This window comes from Vitis vinifera, chromosome 8, assembly GCF_030704535.1.
Source record: "Vitis vinifera cultivar Pinot Noir 40024 chromosome 8, ASM3070453v1".
Taxonomy (NCBI): Eukaryota; Viridiplantae; Streptophyta; class Magnoliopsida; order Vitales; family Vitaceae; genus Vitis; species Vitis vinifera.
In genome coordinates, this window is record NC_081812.1 from 17,793,412 (window position 1) to 17,806,579 (window position 13,168).

General features: G+C 36.1%; 2 protein-coding genes across 3 annotated transcripts; one reads left to right on the plus strand and one right to left on the minus strand.

The window, feature by feature from the left end:
* The first annotated feature begins 251 nt into the window (after positions 1-251).
* Positions 252-4,442, plus strand: LOC100259707 (cytokinin riboside 5'-monophosphate phosphoribohydrolase LOG7). The gene is made up of 7 exons (XM_002275378.4): positions 252-503; positions 1,484-1,581; positions 2,456-2,486; positions 2,843-2,942; positions 3,058-3,128; positions 3,840-3,983; positions 4,123-4,442. The coding sequence occupies exons 1-7, from the start codon at positions 396-398 to the stop codon at positions 4,219-4,221; spliced, it is 651 nt and encodes a 216-aa protein (XP_002275414.1). The 5' UTR covers positions 252-395; the 3' UTR covers positions 4,222-4,442.
* Positions 4,443-6,309: 1,867 nt separating this feature from the next.
* Positions 6,310-12,510, minus strand: LOC100259748 (2-Cys peroxiredoxin). 2 transcript variants are annotated; one of them, NM_001281184.1, is made up of 8 exons: positions 12,026-12,253; positions 11,806-11,810; positions 11,227-11,299; positions 10,396-10,477; positions 10,178-10,257; positions 8,876-9,001; positions 6,809-6,922; positions 6,310-6,672 (listed from the first exon to the last, which is right to left on the minus strand). In NM_001281184.1, the coding sequence occupies exons 1-8, from the start codon at positions 12,251-12,253 to the stop codon at positions 6,556-6,558; spliced, it is 825 nt and encodes a 274-aa protein (NP_001268113.1). In that variant the 3' UTR covers positions 6,310-6,555. The 2 variants fall into 2 exon arrangements, with proteins under 2 accessions (NP_001268113.1, XP_010653738.1); XM_010655436.3 differs by lacking the exon at positions 11,806-11,810 and having other exon boundaries at positions 6,376-6,672; positions 11,227-11,301; positions 12,026-12,510.
* Between the last annotated feature and the right edge of the window lie 658 nt (positions 12,511-13,168).

Consider the following 13,168-nt stretch of genomic DNA (forward strand, 5'->3'; position numbering starts at 1 on the left):
ATCATGGTGGTCTTAGAATTAAAAAGGTAGATCATGTGACACATTGCATGTGATGAGAAATGTGTCTTATTTTAAAAAAGGGAGTAGGATGGGGGTGTGGCTTGTAAAGGTGGGGTGCGAGACAGGGTATCTTTCCTCTAAGTCGTTTTAGAATTGAAGGACTCCTCCCAGAAAGGAATCATATTTTAAATTTTAATGATATATAGAGGTAAAAAGATATATTAGGACTTAGGGGAGGGAGATTGGGATTAAGCTATAAAGGCTTGAAAGTAGGCTTTGAGGGGTTATTTGTATATTTAAACAAACACTCCCTTTATTTTCATTCTCAAACCCGCCCCTTCTTCCAGGAGTTTGATCGTTGAGAGAGAGAGAGAGAGAGAGGAGGAGAGAGGGAGATGGAGGACACCAGGTCTAGGTTCAAGAGGATTTGTGTGTTTTGTGGGAGTAGTTCTGGGAAGAAAGCTAGCTACCAGGAGGCTGCGGTTGAGTTGGGGAAGGAACTGGTAACAATGGGCTTCTTCTTCTTCTTTTTATTTTTTATTTTTTTCTTGGTTTTTTGTTTTCCTTTCGTTCCAGTCTTGAATTAGATGGTTGGATGAGCAATGGGATTGATGCTTTTCCCTTTTTTATTACCCTCTTTGGTTTGGAAAATCCGGTGTTGTTTTTGAAGATATGGATTCAAAACTACCCTCCAAACAGGCTCGTATGGGTAGCCATTGACGATTTCTGGGACTCCATCACATCGTTCTTTCTTTGGTGTCTAGGAATAGATTCAATGAGAAGTATTTTCGGAGAAAAATGTCGGTTCTGAATTGGGTGCAAATTGACTTCTTCTCTCTTTCTTCCTTACCTTCTCCTCTTAAAAAGTAAGGAAAAAATTTGGTTTACTGTAAACTTTTCTTCTCTTCTGCGTATTCTTCATGTGGTTTTTCTTTGAAATGATCTTGTATAGTGTTTTGTCTTCCTTCTCAAGTGGGTGTGGTGGTGGTGTGTTGCAACAAACCAGCTTTGAACGTGGGCTTATGATTGTTGGGGAATTAGGGGGAAGGTTTAGGGTTTATGTTTGGCATGAGAGATTGCTAGCTGTAACCTGGCTGTCAGTTGAGCAGCCTTCTTGCATGATCTTTGTTTTGGTTTTTAACTCTTTTTTTTTTTTCTTCTTTTTTTTTTTTGCCCCTCATGCTTTTCCCTAGGGAACCAAACGTGCTTCCTTGGTATAATGACTCACTAAGCGTGTTCTAACCTTGGGCACTTCCACAAGCCACCATCACCCTAAAACCTCCATGATTTTTGTTTATGGGGTTCCATGAAATATTTTTATACCAACCATTCACTCACCCACTGCCCCCCTCTATCACTGCTAGCCTTCTAATCTTATCTCACTCCTTATTGTCATCATTTTCATTTTCATTTTCATTTCCTTGTTTCAGTGATGAGGTCTCTGACACGTGTGTTGCTTTTTCAATGTGTGTGTTTTTTTAAGGTGGAGAGAAGGATTGATTTGGTCTATGGAGGTGGGAGCGTGGGACTGATGGGTCTTGTTTCTCAGGCTGTTCATGATGGTGGGCGCCATGTTCTAGGGTTTGCTCTCTCTCTCTCTCCCTCCCTCTCGTGAAGTTTCAAAAGACAAGCATCATTTCATCCCATATTTCTCTTTCTTATCTGGTTCTATAAAATGGGTTTTCATTTTTTTTTTCTCTCTTGAAACCATGCACAAGTTTTCAATTTTCTAAGAAGTCTGTTCTCATACCACTCAAAGGCAGACATCATGGGATCAAATGCCGGGTCCTGGTGAAAAGGGGATTTGTGCATTTTTTTTTTCTCCTCCTCCCGGGAAAATACGCCTTTTTGGAGGATCTGAGCATATGTTTCTAATACATGAAAAGCATGTTTATCTGCTATACAGAAGAATCTAAAAGTATGCCTTTACTAATTGTTTTTGGAGCTTTTCTAGCAGTTTTGATCAGAAGGCTAAAGTGAATCCATTTGGGTCTTTGTAATGTCAGTACACATACTGGAATTTCTAGTTGGAAAGAATGGAATGGAAAAAGGAGTTAAAAAGTATGGAAACTTTTAGCCAGTGATTGGAGCACCTTCTATTTTGAATAAAAGGGGCACCCTCATATGTGAAAAGACATTGACCATTGGTTTGTCTTGCCTACAAAGGGAACCTTGGAATTTCTTTCTTTTTTATGCACTTCATTAACAAGTGGTGCCCACATCACTGTCCCAGGGTTCTTTGTTTCCATTTTCTCTTCACCCAACCTCTGAAACTAACACTTGATGCTTCTCCTCCTTTATTATATTTCTTGGGAATGTTATGTCTTGTTCAGTTCTCCAACCTTCGCATGTAGGGTGAATCCATTGGGAGTAACATCATATGTCCTAAAGCTAATAAAAAAAGATGATGTTGTATAGGATTGTGACTGAACGGTGTACCTTGGGTTGTTTGCAGGGTTATTCCAAGGACTCTAATGCCTAGAGAGGTATATTCAGAAACTTAAAAACAAAATCTACCCTATTTTTTTCCTCTCTCGTTTCAGTTGCTGAATGCAATATCTTGTGATAAGACTGTTTCGTTAACCGCATTTATTTATCATTTTCTTTGCTTGTTATTCACTTGTCCTCTATTTTCTGTGCTCTTCTAAATTCCTTGAGGCACATTAAAAAAACCACTTTTTTCCTTAAAAATAAAGATTTTTTCGTTTATTTATCATGCTCTTTTTAAATTCATAGAGGGACTCTCTCTCTCTTCTGTTCCCTTTCTTCGTTTTCCTTTTTATTTTTATTTTTGGTCTTCTTCTTCGGTTTCCCAGATTCACGTTATGTGTTATTTTTGCAGATTACTGGAGAGACTGTTGGAGAAGTGAGGGCTGTATCCCATATGCACGAAAGGAAAGCTGAGATGGCCCGTCAAGCTGATGCCTTCATTGCCCTCCCAGGTATATATTTATATATATATGATCCATGGATCAGAATTTTGAATGTAGAGCTCTGCAGTAATATGTCATTAGACTCATTAGACATATTTGTAACTTCTCCATTTATTAATGTCAGGTGGGTATGGGACCCTTGAAGAGCTGCTTGAAGTCATTACATGGGCACAACTTGGAATCCACAAAAAACCAGTGAGATATATTCTCCTTAACTTCCATTCTCTTTTGGAAGTGAAGATTGACACATTTTTCATTTCTGATTTGCTTTAAATGGAAATTACATAGTGGATGAGTCATAAGTCTTTGTAGCACTAACGGCATATATTAAGAAAAAAATTTGCTGGTATGACGCAAACTCTTTTAAAATCAGACTTCCAGCTGGTTTTATGCATTAAAAAAAGTGTTCTTTAATTGATATAACTAATTTTTGTAAGATTGTATTGGAGATTTTACTTCCCTAATGAACTAATTTAATATCATAAGCAGTAAGATTTTTGTTTTTTGGTACCTCCAAGTTTATAATGTTGAGTAGATTATTTTTAATTCAATATCCCTGGCAAAGCCAAGGAGGCAGGAGCTTTGGTCAATAGTGTGTTTCAAAGTGGATGGATAAGAAGGGGGAAACCACAGAATCGGTGCATGTGGGCATATGCTTTTGGATTCACATGGAAAGATAGCACAAGATTTGCTACTCCAATCAAAGTCACGCATTGTATGATGTGGGGAGTATCTCCGTTTGAATGGGAGAGAAAAGCTCTGAATAAAGGCTTAAAAAAGTAGAAATGTTGGTCAAAGATATTCTGTTTGTATCATTGGTCACCTAATGAAAATTAATAATAATAATCCAAGATTTTGATTTTGATATTACAAACTTTCCACTAACATAATCATGAACTTGTGTAGGTGGGTCTGTTGAATGTGGATGGATACTACAATTCCTTGTTGTCTTTCATTGACAAGGCTGTCGATGAAGGCTTTGTTTCACCAACTGCTCGCCGCATTATAGTGTCCGCACCAACAGCCAAAGAATTGGTCAGAGAACTTGAGGTACAGAGACTAATGCCTTTTTGTTTTGGACCTGTTGAATTCAAATTTAAAGGAGTTAAACGAGCAACTCATTGAAACTTAATGGTTGGGTGTGGATTTCAGATCTTAATTTTGATTTAGTTTGGATGTTTTATGGCAGGAATACGTTCCGGAGCATGATGAAGTGACATCTAAGCTGATCTGGGAAGAGGTGGAAATAATAAGTTACGCGTCAGAGAAGCCTGGTGTGGCCACATGATTGCTACACGGTTTTACTCTCTGTAATTTTTTTGGGGTTTTAGCTTACTTGGTATATAGGTATATACGGTCTATACCGTACAATTTCAGCACAGAAACCTTTTTTTGCCTTTCTTCGAACTGCGCCAATATCACTGTGACTCAGGAAGTTTTGATATACATGTTCACCTTTTCCCTTTTTTTTTAACTTAATTATATAGTGTCTTTTTTTTTTCCTTTGTAATTTCTATAATTTTCTTTCATTTATTTTAGCTCCAAATAAGCTTAGGAAATTAAATATCAAATGAAAAGGCGAGGCGTATTCATAACTTCGAACGAAATATTTTTTATAAGGGGTTGTTAATCTTTGTTAAATGTGATGAAGAGGATGTCAAAGCGGGGCAGTTAAAGAGAGAATATGGCATAACTACTGCTAAAATACTGTGTTGGAAGGTGGGTCACCATGGAAATAGATAGACGGAGTGCAAGTGCTTTGTTAGGTGGTGGGTCACATTTGTTTCCACCGTCTGCTGTCTTGACCTCTTCCTCAAACCCAGTCTCCATCTCTTCAGCGTCGTCAGGGTATTCACTCCAATCACTCCCCGTATTGATGGGGAAAGCGTTGTATAATGAGATAATATAAGCATGACAAATGTTTCGACTTCCAACATCATTATCTCGAGTCAGCCAAAAAGATCATACTCCTAAGTCTTCTGAATTTTCCGTTTCCACCGCAAGCTAGCATGGTTTCACAGGGTTCAGCAGTAAGCCTTTATGGTCAGGCCTTGCAGCCAAATAGACTCATCAGACTCTCGGGCCCCCATCTCTCTTTCCATGCCTGTTCCTTCTTGCGTATTTGATTTTGGTTCTCACCCTTATGAAAACGAAATATCAAGCTGGTCTTACTATTTCAGCAGATGCATTATTAGAGAATTGTAGGGAGTTGTGGTACCATGCCGCGGAATCTTGGGCCTTATAGACACGTATCGATTATATATTTTCAATGAGATACATCTCCTTATCCTTATCCACCCTGATTTTTCTCCACATGAACCTCCTAGAATCATTAGCTTATAGTTTGCGTTATTATAAGATCTAAATAATTATTATCTGTCTTTTTTAAGGATTTGGACTTCTGAATCATAATAAGCAATGAAATGATATTTATAGGGATTGAAAAGAAAGACTTGCATAATTGTTGGGAGTGAGAGAAAAGAGGTATTGTTTTCATATGTCAAAAGAAACAGCGGCATATTCCAAGTTGTCTTTCTCATCCAATACTAGAATAAATAAAGATTCCACCAACTTATTGAATTTTTAAAAATGGAATAAATAACGGCAAATCCGTCTCACAATTTCAGTACTCAAGCCTCAATAAAATGTTAATGATGACACTAATAATTATGTGCTTTATTTTATCCATGAGACCCACATGGCGTGGACATGTGAGGAACCTAATTGAATTTGATTTGCTTAGATCTGGCGCAATCCGCAGAGGATTCTTCAAAACCAACCAAAATACGAACAATCCAGCTAAATCTCCAACCTATATTTACAAAGCATCCACCAAGATACTAAAAATCAATCTGAAACAATAACAAGTAGCGCCCTGTCCTCTGTTTGATGACTTTATGATCGTTCAGTTAATTAGTTAATCAATACTGTTGAAATTAATAATTTTTCCAAAATAAGTGCACTAAATTGTCTATTCTTGCCACAGCCACCAGGAGAGCAAAGAAACTAGCCAATAAAAGAATTCATGTTCAATTTTTCAGACAGTCCTTGAGAAGAATATCATGGTATCATAGGTGATATTTATGCCATTCAGATAGTATTTGAATTGCTGGTGTTGCATTTGATATATTTCTGCAATTCTGCATTTCAATTGATAGGGGAAAAGAAAACAAATGCCTTACAAGATTTCTGGTCTGCATCGCTTGTGCCGTGCCACTAGTAGAAGATGCAACATAGAACCAAAACCCACCACCATGAGCCCCTCCCTCCTTTCAAAAAACATCAGCTGGCACATTCGTTCTGATACCGGCCATAAGATTGTATTTCAATCTGCAACTTGAGCTATAAACTACCTATACTACCTGCCAAAAACAAATACTCCAAATAGCGTTTTGACCTGCCTGGATTAGCCCAAAACATAGTTTAAAAAGAGGCAACAATGGGAGGCGATACTGTTTTATACATGAATGGATTAAAAAAAGAACAGGATAGATCATACATGCTGTCTGATATGTTTATTCCCAGGAAGTACTTCTCAAAACTCAACTAAATGAACACTACATGAGTAAAAAACTCTTTCAAACCTCTCCAAACAACAATTAATATGCTAACAATATCCCCTTTATATTGCTGCAAAATATTCCTTGCTGAGCTTGGGATCTGGCTTCATGGACTTCTCTCCAGGCTTCCACCCAGCTGGGCAAACTTCATCTGGGTTCTCTTGCACATACTGTAATGCCTGTGGGACCAATATGCAGAAGACAAGGTAAGAAAACCAACTATTAAACGGTCAAACAAGAGAACACTTCCAAATCTTAAAAAAATGGTAAAAGCTTCAAATCTTTTATGCCTCAACCATCGTTGAAAATAAATACCTGGAGTGTTCTCATTGTCTCATCGACGCTCCGCCCAATGGCAAGATTGTTGATAGTGGCGTGCTGAATAATTCCTTCCTTGTCAATAATGAAAAGCCCCCTGAGTGCAACTCCCTGACACATCAAAACCAAGATAATCAGACTATAATACTGATTATAGTGACACCAAGTCCATAGCTATGAGCTAATATAATGGCAAAATGAAATGAAGCATCACTCCAACATTTTATCTTTGGATAACAGTAATGTGTGTATTTCCCTGACATGTTGAAAACAACCTAATGACAGACAACAGCAAGGTTACAGCTATAAGCTAATAAGGCAAAAGCATAATGGAAAAATGGGGTAAAGAATCACTCCTAACTTTTAATTTCAGAAAAACAGTAACAAACATGCAAAATGGAAGTGTGTATAGCACTCCCTTGAAGCCACAGAAGCCCACCATCAGCTTGTTCATCCAGATTCATAACATTCCTTGCAATTACTCATAGGCTTATGAGCATCTGTGCAATGTGCAATGGTAAATAATGGATACCAAGATGAACCACACCCACAAAGTATAAAACCCAACACTTGGGAAATATTGGTGACTAGATGCCACGGAAACCCACTATCAGGTTGTTATCAATTTTAGCCTCTGCAAAACCATGACACCAGATGCAACATAGGTACATAATAAATTTCTTTAAGTACAGCATTTGATCAAGAATGCTAGCACTCTACCTAAAACTAGATTTTAACAATCGCATCCTTAGAACCCTTGCAACCAATATTGTCTCATTAACAGCAATATAATCTTCAATTTTATGAACAGCCCATCATACTTGTACTGAAATCATAATACATATCTCTTCACAAATTCAAAATGAAATACCTTAGGATCAACCAATCAACCCACAATCCAATCCGCAGCATACTTATTAGATTCAAACTGGAAAACACCATATTATCTGAAAATACTCAAAATTCTCACGACCAGACAAACTGCAGTTCTGATTACCAATCACAGAGATTACCCATCCTTTTTTCCCCAAATATAACCAGTATGCTCTACAAATATAACATGCTGAAGATGGGAGGAAAAATCCCTACATATCACAAAATCTTTGGCTTTCACAGAGCTCCATTCCCAGCAGGCTAATAGCATCAACAAAGAGAACAGCTGGAATCCTCTTCATCAGGGTTGAGGAGTTTATGGCTCATTTTTGTATCTGGAATGGATAAATAAATAAAAGATTCCCAAATTTTTCAAAACTTATATGTTTTTTATTTTGAAAATATTCAAATTTAGCCTAAATAGCAAACATGTGTGTTGTAATTTTAAAACTTGTAACTTCCCTTTTTATTTCATAATTGGAACTGCAGGGTATTCATTTTTTTTTCAGTTTTTCTTTTTGGCAAAAGAACCCTAACTATAGGCCATAGGCTAGGCCAGCCCACATCCCCTATATATGGATGCAAGTAATGCTTCTAGGATATATATCCAATTTCAAATTTTCTTATTTATTTATTTTAAAAGAAAAGGTTGGCTTCCGAGTACCATCCTTCCAAGCTTTGTCATCTCCAAAAAATTGCATCAAACACTAGACCAGCAACCCCCACATGTAGAAAAGGTAAATGCAATATAAATAATAATCAGGAGAACATAAAAGAAAAAATTACAAGAATATCAGTTTAGCTAAGCTAAGACCAAATTAATTTATTTTGTTTGTAAAAAGTAATCATGAAAATGATAGACCAAATGAAAGAATCAGGGGGGTCAGCATCAGAAATCTATTGTACATGCTACTCTGACAGGAGTAATCTGCATACAGTACTTAGCCAGTATATATTTATTTGGAATCAATCACACTACTTTTTTATTTTTTTAATAGGTAAAAGATAGGCATATATAAATTGACAACAGAAAAAGTACACCAAAGTACACAAGATGTATACAAGGGGCACCTAAAGGAAGGCCTCAAAAGATAAGTCAATCATACTACATTCTCTAAATATAGTCTTTAAGATAAACAAGACAGCAATATCGTTCAAGGATAAAGTCATAGAAAATGAGTTAGATCATACCTGATCTGGAATCAGCACATCATAAGATTTTGAAATTGACTTAGTGACATCAGAGACCAGGGGATACTTGAGATCACCAAGGCCACCTGACTTTCTATCTGTTTGGACCCATGCAAGGTGCGAGAACTACAGCAAAGCTAATGTTAGACCAACAAGAAGTATAAACAATAACAGATCTAAGCATAATGTTAACCTAAATCATAACACAACAAACTGAAGTTCCAAACACAAGGACACATATCATTCTGACACATTCAGGTTGAATTCCACAGTAACTTGAGAAATTATGTTATAGACTAATTGATAAGCAGTAATTGCCTCAATAAAAACCACTTGTTGATTTGTCAAATAAAATAAAATCATGTAGATGATGGACCAAGGTCATAGCTGGATTAGAAATAGATTCACATTTGTTAGCATTATCTCCATTCTAAATAGCACTTTCACTGTGTCACTAAGTAAACCTGAACCAAAAGAAATAACATATTTATTCCCAATCCCACCCCAGGTTCAACTGTAGTTAGTAGAGTCAAAAGTATGATGCATCCAAATCTAGTCCATTGATGCTCGACCATGTGAACAATCAAAATCTTCTAAGATGTCAATACCACAAAAGAATAATAATAATTTATAAAGTATAATTGAAAAATACAATTTATTATGTAGCTTAATGGGAATATAGCATGTGCATGTGAGTGTGTAGACATATACACACAGGGGCAATCTCAGCTCACATTTTGTGCCTATAGCCCCATGATACTGCAAGGTTTGGCAGGTCTAGTTCAGCTTCTCACTGGAAAAACATGTCATCAAAACCATGTATATAGAATGCATTATTAAGCACCAGCACTCAATCTCCCTTTCTAGAACCTGCAAACCAAGCAAAAGGGAAACAAAGCTCCAATGGAGACTAAACCACATCTATAGAACCTCCACCAACAAATTTCATCTGCTAAACTAGGCATATGACTTTACCATGTGAACAAAGACACATTCAAATTACATGTCATCAAAACCATGTATATAGAATGCATTATTAAGCACCAGCACTCAATCTCCCTTTCTAGAACCTGCAAACCAAGCAAAAGGGAAACAAAGCTCCAATGGAGACTAAACCACATCTATAGAACCTCCACCAACAAATTTCATCTGCTAAACTAGGCATATGACTTTACCATGTGAACAAAGACACATTCAAATTACCAATGCATCAAAAACTAAAATGTAAAAAGTGAAAATTATAAAGGTCACAAGTGTTGGGGCATAAACATCATAGAATAAATAGAATAGAAAACAACTTACCACACTGTCAATAGAAACACCCAATATTTCTGTGTTTAACTTCTCAAACTCTTCATAGCGGTCACTGAAAGCAGTGATCTCTGCAAAATGGTTTAGGAAGGGGATAAAATAGATTCAGCATCCCCCATGCGAATGCGAGAAAAAGAAAAAACAAAAAGACGAGATTCAGTGCCCACAACTATCAAATTTCAACTGACATTTTCATACATCAAACTGACCTGTAGGACAAACAAATGTGAAGTCCAGTGGGTAGAAAAAGAGAATCACATATTTCTTCCCAATATACTCTGAAAGTGTAACCTGAAAGAGCAAGTCCTTAGTCAGGAAAAAATGGATATATATAGTACTACCAACCATTTGGTACCCGATAGAACAACTTGGACCCAACAAAACAATCTAATTTTCCCACAGCCAAAACTATTACGCAAATTCAACCAAATATCTATATTGCATTTTCAAAGACAGGTGCAGTTCAATACAGGTGTACAAACCTGATTCAGCTCACACTAGTATAGTGTGCCGAATCAACTAAAGTTCAGAAAATATGAAACAACTAATTCAGTTACAATGGCACATGTGCATGCACACACACTGCACAACCATATGTATATGTATATGTATATATAATGAAATAAGCTACAACAAAACTAAATTTCATTTTACCTTATAAAAAGTGTGTGCACGCTTATATCTATATGTGCATGTATACATAATGAAACAAAATAAAACGAAAATAGATATCATGTTATCATGTAAATGAGTGAATAATTATTACTAAGAAAGTAATACTTTGTAGCCCTTAGTATGAGAATGAAATTGTAGATATGTAAGCTGCCAATGAATCTCTCTATTTATATTTACATCCCTCCACAAGCAAAACCTGTACCTCAGAAAGGAGATAGAGCAAATATTTAATAATCTAATTTGCTGCAGACAATTCAATGTGCTTTCAATAAAAAAACACCCAATGTATAGAAACCTTTATAGTAATTGTGGCTTGCGACTTTAAATGTTACTATATTTTCACAACATTGCTCTTCTATAGATACCTTGATGAACTCCTGATCAAAAACAGCTTCTGCCTCAAAATCCGGTGCCTTATTCCCAACCAGTGGAGCTTCACTCTGTAAAACAAGAAATCAAATGGAACTAAAATAAAAATTAAAAATAAAAGTTACACAGTAGCCAAGTCAGCTGACAGATGTGATAAGGAAATTGAAACTCTGATCATTTAAGTAGATCTATTTTCCAATCTAGTTTCAAGTTACATTAATGATTAATGCTTAGCAGAGAAAATCAGCCATTATGTGAATGTGATTCACATATGATATGTAATCCCATAATTCGGAATATTAGGAGCCTGAGTAGCCACATGATTAACTTAAAACTCGTGTCAGAAACCTAATTTAAGGGTTTAGTGGTTTAGATCAACTCTGATGACACGCTGTTTTTATCCCAATTAATGCAGCATATTAGCACTGCAAAGTTGAATGGAATAAGCTCATAATGACATAAAAGTTATAGACCGAAAGGAAGTAACCCGAATGCATAAACGCATTCTACAAAACCTCGATTCTTTGTTTGTTTGTCGAGAAAGCGTAGGGAAACGAGAGAAACATAAGAAGAACCTACTCTCAGAGGAATTACAGATAAGATTTAAATTTTGACATAATATGGTTTTCAACCATCGTATCCGCAACCAAACAAGGGGCATTTTCACGAGAAGTACATCCAAATGGAAATCGCAAAACCTCGGAAGCTAGTGAGTCTAAACCGCATTGACGGAAGTACCAAAAATCCACCACAGGTAGTGAAAATAAGAGCAATAGAGCCAAGGAAAATACTTACAGCCCTGACAACGAGGCTACGTCTGGAGTGAGAGCCACGGGAGGAAATGGAGCGGGGGACCGGAGATTGAAAGGGCTTGCGCAGAGGATTGAAGGAATTGGGGATGGTTAGGGTTTGGGGAGAGAGGGGCTTGGAAAATGAAGCCACGGTGGATAGGGATTTGGAAGGAAAAGCCCTGGGGTTGGAAGAGAGGAGAGTGGTGGGGGTTGAAGGAGCCGAGCAGGCCATCGGAGATAGAACAAGGCAGTAGCTTCCCTCCTCTCTCTTACAGTCTTGCAGTCTTTAGGGATGAGGAATGGTTAGACGAGAGGATAAGTAGGCAGTGTGTCTGTGGTTTGGTGGGGGTTTTAGATGCCCGGCTGACCCGCACCCTATGCTCTGGATCTTCGGCCCAACCGTAAATACAGCTTTATTCCTAATATTACCTGCCTTTCTAAATGACATCTCTAACCTCTCTCCGCACCAATTATTTATGTCTACCATGGGAAGAGACAAAAAATTTCAAAATGCCAAAAAAAAATTTTGGAAGAAAAAATATAAAACTTCTCTCTAGTTCTTTTATAGACCCAAAAAATAAATGGTCGCAAGAAGGGAAAAAAAAAATCTTGAACAACAAAAATTTAAACACTTCGATATTTTCTTTTTCTTTTTCTTTAACATTTAATTTTCTAAAATTATCAAGAATCAAATATATTCAAAATTATGAGAAAAAAATTGCAAGGAAAATATTATTTTATATTTTTTAAAAGAGGTTAAAAAATATTTAAAAATATACTTTTTTTCCAACTTTTTTTTTTCTTTTTAAATAAAATTAGAAAGAACAAACGTTTGATTTTTTACACTGATAATATGAAAAAGGTTTTTAATTCTTAAAATAGTAAAATTGTATTTATAGATAATATAATTATATCTCTCTCTCTCTCTTTTACATAAACAATCAAATACAAAAATTTGTATGATTTTTTCTTTTAAATTTTCATTCATTTTATTTTTCCTTCTAATTCATTTATCCTAAAAAGATTAAAACGTATTTTGTTTTTTTTTTCCTCGATTTTTTTTCATAAGGCAACTAAAATAAATAAATAAATAATTAATTATTTTTGTAATTTTCAAATATCATAATATTAAGATTATGATTGTCAA